Raw genomic sequence first — 9,972 nt, 5'->3', positions numbered from 1 at the left:
ACCTTGTTATTTCAAGTTTTTAGGTTTGGTTTTGAACAGAAGCCATTGGGACCTCACAAAAGTTGGAAGCTTCAGGGAATATCTTCTAGCTGCTATTCTCTCTGCATTTTCTCTGGATGTTTCTTCCCTATTCGACTGGAGAGATGCATGTGAGAATCTGTGTCTGAATTTGCCTTTTTGCCAAAGGGGTGCTTTTATGGGATGTTACTATATTGGAACAGTTAATTAGTGATAGTTACTGTATTATTAGGTTAAGTTTTTCAATAGTTAAGTTATTTTAAATTCCTTTTTCTTTTGTTTGTATCTTAACTATAGTGTTTAAATAAATTGTGTTTTGCTTAATGTTGAGTAGCTTGACCAGTCGCATTGCATCTGGAACGTGGCACTTCATGCCTACCATTAAAATAAGAAAAAGTTAGGGTCTAGGCTACCTTCTTAAAATATATTGAGGGGGTCTGGTCTGGTCCATAACAATATCCTAAGAAAGTAAGCATTTTCTCAACTATAAAGTTTCCTGTAAAAAAAAAATTAAGATTCCAAATATTTTAGGCATTGCCTGGATTCATTTCATTACAGCAAAGTCATGGCATTTCACATGGTGAAGCTGCACATGGAGATCTCCCAGTTTGAATCCTATGACAGCAGGGCTACCTCTCCCCTGTTTGAGGCATTTACAACTTCCCGCATTGGCCCAGCAACCATGTAGGAGGAGGAATCCACAATCTCTTGACCTAGGGATGGGGCACAAAAATCAGTCTGCAAGATCGAGTTAAGATGCGATGTAGTTCAGTTAGAAAAAGGTGACTGCAAAGACAAAAGTGAAATCTTGTCCACTGGTTTTATTGTTTGGGTTGTTTGATAAATTTTAGTTCTTTGATTTGTTTGTCTCCATGGGGGATAGCATAGTCTTTGAAATGGAGGCTAAATTATCCCAGAATGTCAGATACAATTGTCATCCACCCAGTAGTCATGCTTCACTTAAGATAATGTGTGTGCAACGCCAATGCAAATAAAATTAGATAAACAAAACGCTGTATCTACAAGCACATCATGTGAAACACAGCCATTATAAATTCCAATGACTACAAGTGTCGCGGGATTTGTCTACAAAAACTTGTCAGGCTTTAATTATATTCTCCTGGCAGTGGAGGAGCTGCAATGACACCACCATTAGGTGGTGTAAGTGCACGTAACACGCAGTTTACAGTATACATGGGGGTCGGTTTAGCTCAGTTGGCTGGAGGGTTGGTTTGATGCCAACAACATGGGTTCAAGTCCCATCACTGGCTGAGGATACCGTGAAGGACTCTTCTTTTCAACCTTTCCCCTTGCAGGAGGTATGGTGGTGCACAGGTCAAATCACCGCCAGTCATCTCTCTCTAATGAGCACGCAGCCCTGAGGTCTGGTAAGACTGTAGCGACACAACACAAGATTACAAATGTGAACACAAGAATCTGTATCAGATAAGGTCAGAATGTACAACTTTAAAATTAGGAACTGTATTATAATCAGTGACCCCAGTTCTGTTATAGCCTAGCCTCACTTAACCTTAAGAGGTTTGGAATTCCTGTATGCAACCTCACAGCATATCAACTAGTTCCATCAATAAGTATATTTTAGGTTTGTACAATTGAGCTGAATAATGTACATTTAATCAAAGCTTCTCTTGTATGCAAAGTACGAAAAGCCAGAAAGGAGTACTTGGAGAATTTTGGTAAGTGAGTGAAGGTTGAAGCATTGGAAATGACCAATTGGGAGTGCTTCTTTGTAACATTTCTTCATTAATGTAGCCACTAATATCTGTTATTTATTTTTGGAAAATAATTGCATTTATTGAATAAAAAGAGAATTTCTACAACATGTACAGATTACAAAACCAGACAGTGGAGATACCTGAATGCAAAATAACTGGATAAATTCTGGCACAAAGCCTTCAGACAAAAACAAAAGCTATTTCCTTAATACTAAGTGAATGATCTGTGTTGCCCTATAACAACTGCAAAATCAATGGGAGAATTGTGATCAAACTCTTTTACACCTATGAACCAAAAAAATCCATTACTAGAGGTTTCAGAGCAGTACAACAACACTCTCTTACTACTCCAAATAGCATATAGTTGGCAAAGACAGTTTAATGATGAAGAGGTTGAGGAAACTGAGTGAGTGAAAATGGATAATAAAAATAAATAATCTTCTGCATCAAGTCAGGCACAAGTCATTGTCTCATTACAGCACAAAAAGACATTCAGCCCATTCGATTAATGCACGCTCACCCAAGTGGCCAGGTTCATTCTCCTGCTTGATTGCCATAACTCTACAGATCTATTTCCCTCAAGCGCATAAACCGTTTCCTTTTCAAATCGTTACCTTGACATTTTCCACACTTGTAAGCAGAGTGTTCTAGGTCATTCCCACTTAATGCACATAAAAGTCTTCCTCACATCCCAACTGCATCTCTTTCCCTGTATCTTAAACCTGTGTTTCTTATGTCATTTTCTATTGAGATGGAAGGTAAACAGCTAATATAGCAGGACAATGTCATTGATTTAGTGGCAAAAACAACTGTAGAACTAGCAAGCACCATATGGGAAACTTAAGGGTTGAAGAGAAAAAGCAACTTACATTTATACATTCTCAAACATCCAAAATAGCTTCAAAATTTAATTACTAAAATCTAGTCCGTCACTTATCAAAGAAATGCAACTGTGAACATGCTCACATAATCGGAAAACAGTAGGATATCCAATTTTAGCCAGTTTGTGGAAGGAACGTTGAGAAGTAATATACATGCTCCTCTTTTTAGAAAAAGAACTTGCAATAATATTGCATATTCCACATTCTCAGGATGTTGAATGTAATTCATAAATTATACATTAACTGCAAGCATTGTTATATTGCACAATCAATTTGCACTTGGCAAAACCTCACAGCCAGAAATAAGTAACCAATTTTGTTTTTTTTTAAAAAAAGAAAGTGGTTTGCATTTCTAGGACTCCCCTGCTTCTCTTTGAATAATATACAGCTTTAACATCAACCTGAAAAACAACAAACAGCACCTTGGTTTCACTTCATTCAAAAACTGCCTCCAGTGTAGCAGTCCCTCTGTACTGTACTGATTATTTCAGTTTATGATAATCTCACTGTGACAAAAAGTGCTACTACTAATATTTAGTCTGAATTCTGTAGAAAGGAAACAGCTGGAGCGGAAAGTAGTTTTCATAGCATTAATGAATGGTTTAGATCAGCGGACAACAATCTCTCAATTTCAAAAAAAGCTGTCTAAACTCTTTTTTCTAGCCTCCATTATGAATGTAGCTCCCTGTTTTCCAAAGTGCACTCTTAGCAGAATTGATAATAGAGAAAGGCAAAAAAAAAGCTTTTCATAGAAAAGATGATTAGAAGACATAAAGTGGAGAGGCTTTCATCACGTAGCATCCTTTTCTGTGCCTTCTATCCAAGATCACAAACAGCCACCTCAGCAATAGGAATATTTGAGGGCAAAGGCAATGACAAAGCAAAAGAGAAAACAAGGCCCTTTACAGGCAGCTTCAGCAATGGAGGAGGTTTGGCAGCTTCAATTAAAGTAAGAGAATGAGAAATTAATGTACATGTTACTCACTGTCTGTTTGGAGAGCAGCCGACAACAATTCTCTGCACTTATTGCGGACAGTATCACTCGTAACAGGAATTGGAGGGAATGTGGTCATCTTTGGAGTAGTAGGTGTCCTTGGTTCTGGTCTCTTACTAGAGCTACAAGACATTGAGTTTTCATTAATTGGATCAGTTATCCAGTGAAAGCACTCATCTTAAAGAAAAAAGGTGTCACCAGTACTGACCTGATTTATTGAATACCTTTGACAAGGTGCTCCACAGAAGATTGGCTGATGGGCAAAGGCAGACGTTAGGGATAAAGGAATCTTTTTCAGGATGGCAGCTCTGAGCAGTGGATTTCCACAAGGGTCCGTGTTGGGACCACAACTATTCACATTATACGTTAACATGCTGGACGAAAGAACTGAGGGCACTGTGTCATCTGCAAACTTAGCAACAGAGATAGGTGGCGGGGCAGATAGTGTTGAGAAAGCAGGGAGACTGCACAGGGACTGGACAGGCTAGGAGACTGAGCAAGGAAGCGGCAGATGGAATACAAAGTGTTAGGTTATGCACTTTAGCAGGAGGAAGAACTGCAGACTATGTTCTAAACAGGGAAAAACTTCAGAAATCTGAAGCACTAAGAGACTTGGGAGTCCTAGCTCAGGATTCTCCTAAGGTTAACATGCAGGTTCTGTTGGCAGTTAGGAAGACAAATGCAGTGTTAGCATTCATCTCAAGAGTAGAGATGTACTGCTGAGGCTCCATAAGGCTCTGGTCAGACTGCCTTTTGAATATTCTGAACAGTTTTGGGCCCCCTAAGGGCAGAGCCAATGGCATTGGAGGGGGTCCAGAAAAGGTTCGTAAGTATGATCCTGGGGCTGAAGGGTTTGTCCTATGAGGAGTGAAGGACTCTAGGTCTATATTTGGCATTTAGAAGGATGAGGTGGGGGCGGGGGGAGAAGAGTGGAATCTCTGATTGAAATTATAGAATACCAACAGGCCTGGACACAGCAGTCTTGGAGAAGACATTCCCACGAGTAGGGGAGATTAGAACAAGAGGGCACAGTCTCAGAGTGAAGGGACAAGCCTTTAGAACTGAGATGAGGAGGAATTTCTTCAGCCAGAGAATGGTTAATCTGTAGCCAGAGGGCTGTGAGGGCTAAATCATTCAGTGTACTCAATACAGAGATAGATAGGTTCTTGATTAGTAAAGGGACCAAGGGTTATGAGGAGAGGCAAGAGAATGGGGCTGAGAAACAGATCAGCCATGATTGAATGACAAAGCAGACTTGATGGGCCAAATGACCTAACTCTGCTCCTATGTCTTATGATACCATTCACTCCCCATATAAATATCCAAATCAAAAAAAAAGTAAGGTTCATTACATTTGTTATAAGCTATAAAACAGGTTATTCAGATTACTGGAGGTTCAAAGTCAGTTAATCTCTTACAATAGTATACATGTGATACTAAGGAAATGAAATTAAGCCATTTAGGCATTATTAATTTTCAGTAACTACTGAGGTCTTATTCTTCTAACCAGAGAAAAAAGCTGATTTGTTCATTTTTCCATATAGAAAAATCATGCCATTCATTGGCATGAACTACCAAAAATAATAGATCAATTGGTAAGAGAGAAATTGTTAAATCAGCGTGTGAAATGTTCCTTTTTTATCCCCCATATTAGTTCATGGTGGAACAAACATATATTTGGTCCCACTGCTCAATATCAGAGGCAACGTTCGACTCTCAGTTCTAGACAATTAACTTATTTTGAATGAGAAAACCCGATGCTTTTTCAAAAATCCAAACAATGTACAAATGATAGGCAAGATCCATTATACCTTTATCACCATCAAGACCTGCATCACCATCACCACCATTTCCAATGGCAGCTCCTCTACTTCTGTCAAGTTTATTACTACATTAAAACATTCTACACAAGTATCAATAATATTTAACAGAAGTGTCACACAACTGGACAAAGAAACAATACCACATTTAACAAAATGTTTAGTCAAAAAAGATATATTTTAGGAACATTTAAAAAGGCGAATTAAAGCATTAGGGCAAAGCTTAGGGAGTCACTTCAGAGCCTATGGTCTTGGCAGCTGAAGGCAAAAAGACAATGTTGGAAATAATTAAAATTTGGGACATTCAAGATGCCAGAATTGGCTGAGTGCAGATATCTCAAAAGGGTTGTGGGCTAGAGGAGAATACAGAGGTCAGAATTGTGAGTGCATGGCAAAATACATAAACAAGAATGAGGAATTTTAAATTGAGGCATTGCTTAATTGGGTCCAATTAAAGGTCAAACAGCACAGTATTGATCAGGACGTGATGCAAGTTAGGGCACCAATAGTGAAACTCTGGATCATGTCAAGTTTTCAGAGGCTAATCAAGTCAGAGAAATTACCTGCAGGGAGTCAGAGAGGGGCAACAAGTTGCTCTATTTAAAATGGAAATGTATTATAGAAGGTGATTAATTTAAAAACATTAAAAAAGGAGCTCTGAAAAGACCTTTGCTCTGTTGAGTCTGAAATGTTCTTTGAGGAAGATGAACAGTCCTTTCTTTTGTCTTCAGTATCTTTGTCTCCTGCAGGACCATCTGCAAACCATTAATTTAGACAAACATTAACTACAGTATCTTGAAATTAGCACACCATCCACTTTATATATAATCACTGAACTTGAGACATTCAAGAGCACAAATTAAAGCATAAGGGAAAGCTAGGTATAACTAAAAAACAGATAGAATGTCTACAGGCATTTTAAAAAGGAAAAGCATAACTAACATGTTCAGTGGTCCCTCAGCGAGTGAATCTGGAGAATTAATAATGGAAAATAAGGAAACAGTAAAGAATTGAAGAAATATTTTGCCTGTCCTCATTGGACAGTAAACATAATATACTAGAAATAACAGTAAATCATGAGGTAATTGGAAAGGATGACATTAAAACAATTAATACATTAACAGTATTCAGAAAATTACAGAACTGAAAGCTGATGAATCCCTAGGTCCCAAAGGACTTCATCTTTGCGTCAAATAGAAGTGGCTGCTGAGATAAACCCAGCATGCGTACTAAATTTCAAAAATTTCCTAGATTTTGGAAAGGACCCATTGTGTGGAAAAAGCAAGCATAATTCCTCTATTTAAGAAAAGAGGGAGAAAAATCAGAAAACTACAGGCCAAATAACAATAACAATAGTGACAGGGAAAATTCTAAAATCTACTCATAAAGGAGGTTGCATTAAGCTGAGCACTTGAAAAATCTCAAAGTACTAGGACAAAATAAATACTTGTTTGTGAAAGGGGAATAATGTTTCACTAAACTAAATTAGTTCTTTGAGGAAGCAACAAACAAACAGGAACCTGTAGATGTATGTAGATTTTCAAAGGCGTACGACAAGGTGCCACATCAAATGTTACTACGCAAAATAAGACTTCATGGTAGAGGGGCTAACATATTGGCTTGGACAGAGGAATAATTGGCTAACAGGAAGCAGAGAGTATACATAAATGGGTCATTTCAGGTTTGCAAGATGCAACGAGTAGACTGCACAGGGATCAATGCTGGGGCTTCAACTATTTATAATCTAACTGGGATGAAGGGACTGTATGGTTCCATTTGCCTTCCTAATCACTTGCTGTAACATGAAGTCACTCAAACACTACTCTTCTGCCCCGAATGTTTTAGACACTGCTAAATTGCATTGCCGTCATAAGCCATTTCTTTCCAAATGAGCTGATTATCTCCGAAAGAAAGCTGCACATAGTCTTTCTAAACGAATCGATTTGTCTCTGTCGCTGTGTCATCAGACATTTTGTTGCTCAGGAACAGCCTATTATTTTCTTTCCCTCTTCTCCCCATATTACAGATACACTGAACAACACACCTCCAAAACAAAAGTCAAAAGCTTCACTTAAATGAATGTAAACAAAATTCCAGACAACATTTTCACCACTCTCTGAACTTAAAAAAATGGAACTTGAAAGATGTCTTTCTTTACACAATACAGAAATACAAATCAAACTTTAAATTCTACGTGGTTCTTCCACATTAGATTCCAAGTTTCCAAATAATATTGCATCATGGACCTTTATTACATGCCTTGCATAAATGATATTTGTGAGATTTCCTCCCATCATCATACCTATTCTATTTGTGGAGACATCATTTCACCATTGATAATATACACATGAAATAAACAAGTATATCCCATAACAGTTATGTTCCACACAAATCCATTTTCATTGTGACCTTCATTTTGGCTCATGATTAGGCATCCATTATGAGGTTGTCTGTTCCAATGTGAAGTTTTCAAATTGTATGGTTACAGCATTAAATGCTTAATGAAATATAGTTTCAAATTTGTGCAAAAATCTTTTGGGAGCTAGACAGAGAGAGAGCGAGCGAGCTAGACAGAGGATTATGATCCATATAAGTAACAGTATCTTCAGGATTGTTAGAGATGTGGACTTAAAGCAAATACTAAACTCAGTCTTGTTCTCCACAGTTGAATATTCCTGTTGACATACATTCAGTTTACATGAAAAATAATATTCATGTTGCTGGCATCAGTTAAAATAGCTCAGCTTAAATGGGTGCTGCCAAAACTGTTGGGTTGCTGGTTCAAATTTCAACATTATCAAAAGCACTCTGACATTCTTTTGTCAATTCAACTTTCTTGTCTTTCTTTGACACATTTGTTAAAGGAACCACTACAGTGCAGAAATTCAAAACAAACTTCCACTCTTACCTATACATTTAAAAAATTATTGTTTTGTTTCAGGCCTAAGAAAATCCAAGCTAACTTTCTCTAGCTTCTACTTGGCCTCATCCCACAGCATAAGCACTAGATTTCTGTTTAGGCAAATTCACTTGGCCAAATTTATGACTAAATTGGCTCTTTGTAACCAAACAATTTGTTCCAGCATTATGAATATTCTTCTTAGGTTTGGCTGAACACAACCAGATTGACGTATACCACACAACTGCATAAATCTTTTAATAGATCATCTGTTTTTCATTCCAAATTATAAAATTTTACTCGATAAAGTCCAGGGGGGTTACAAAAAAGCAGATATCGTCTTTGTAGACGATGTTGTTTTGTAGGTAACACATCCCCCACATTAATATCATGCATAGTTGTTTCTCCTGGTCTCTTTACAAATTTTACAACTTAGCTTTTGTAATTCACCACAATTTATTTTTGGGAGAGAGCACAACTAACTTTTCAAGCACCTCTGTATAATCCAGATTACTGAAGAGTCAGCTCTTAAAATTTTCAACTTCTGATTCAGATGAGCTCAGCCATGATTGCATTAAAGGGCAGAGTAGGCTTGAGGGCTGAACTGTCTGTTCTTGTTCCTAGTTCTTTTGCTCTAGGAAATAGTAATTCTTGTTAAGTACAGAAACCTGGTAAGTGTTTTCTATCAACCTGGATCTGAAGGTCAGGCAAACTGGGGAACTTTGTGTCCTTTTTAAAATCTTTAAAAGGGATGACTCCAAGAATAACAGGGTTTGACTTTCAGCAGACTACCCCAGTGAGTCATAACATGTCTCCCTTTGTTTCTAATGCACTGAACTATTCATTGAAGTAATTGAAATTACTTGCAACTGACAAGTCAGAAAATAGAGATTGTAATAAAGGGATACTGATAGATAACACTGCAATTCCTAAAGTACAGTCAAGATTATGTATTATTACTTATACTAGACTCAATCTACTGTTATTTATTTTCCCCAAAGATCAACAAAACTTTACAAAACTTGAACAGTGTGCAAGCACAGAAATCAAATTGAGGGGAACTTAGATCTGCAGGCAGACCTAAGAAACAAGTGAATCCAGACAAAGACATCATAAAGAGGGTCTTGTAGTGCAATGGTAGAATCCCTACCTTGGGACTAGCAAGTCTGGGTTCAAGTCTCACCTCAAGATATGATGACTACTGAAGTGTGTTCTGGCGGGGGCTTGACTGGTTAAATGCAGAGAGGTTGTCATAACACATCCACAGGTAAAAAAATAAATCTCCGAACTATTTTTGTTAGCAACTATATTCAGCAGCTAAACGGAAGACTGATTTAATGCAAGTAGCCATTTCAGGAAAAACAGAACTCCGCATCACGACCAGAGAAACAGAATAAATAAAGTGCAACTAACTAATTCAAGGTGCTTCAGCAATTGAAGCAGGCCAGGTATTCTCAGGAATTGTTCCTGAAAAGGTTCGACATCATATAGTTGTAAAAAATTCAAAGGATTTACGTAAACAAGCTACTATGCATTAATCTATGGAGCAGTATACACCATAAAGCCATAAGGCATGAGAAGTAGACCCTTCAGCTCAGAGTCTGCTCCACTCTTCAATGAGATC

General features: G+C 37.7%; 1 protein-coding gene across 1 annotated transcript in view; it reads right to left on the bottom strand.

Moving 5' to 3' along the window:
* The window catches only part of LOC109919946 (transcription elongation factor A protein 1), a 45,650-nt gene that overhangs the window by 26,087 nt on the left and 9,591 nt on the right, over positions 1–9,972 (bottom strand). Inside the window, exons 4-5 of the mRNA XM_020519983.2 lie at positions 6,117–6,204; positions 3,621–3,751 (exon numbers count right to left, since the gene is read on the bottom strand). Of these exons, the coding sequence (XP_020375572.1) occupies positions 3,621–3,751; positions 6,117–6,204 (219 nt within the window). The remainder of the gene's footprint in view (positions 1–3,620; positions 3,752–6,116; positions 6,205–9,972) is intronic.

The sequence above is a fragment of the Rhincodon typus genome, chromosome 19 (assembly GCF_021869965.1).
Source record: "Rhincodon typus isolate 14 chromosome 19, sRhiTyp1.1, whole genome shotgun sequence".
In the NCBI taxonomy this organism is placed as follows: Eukaryota; Metazoa; Chordata; class Chondrichthyes; order Orectolobiformes; family Rhincodontidae; genus Rhincodon; species Rhincodon typus.
Note: the sequence above shows the minus strand (reverse complement) of the source record. Positions and strands in the feature narration are given on the sequence as shown.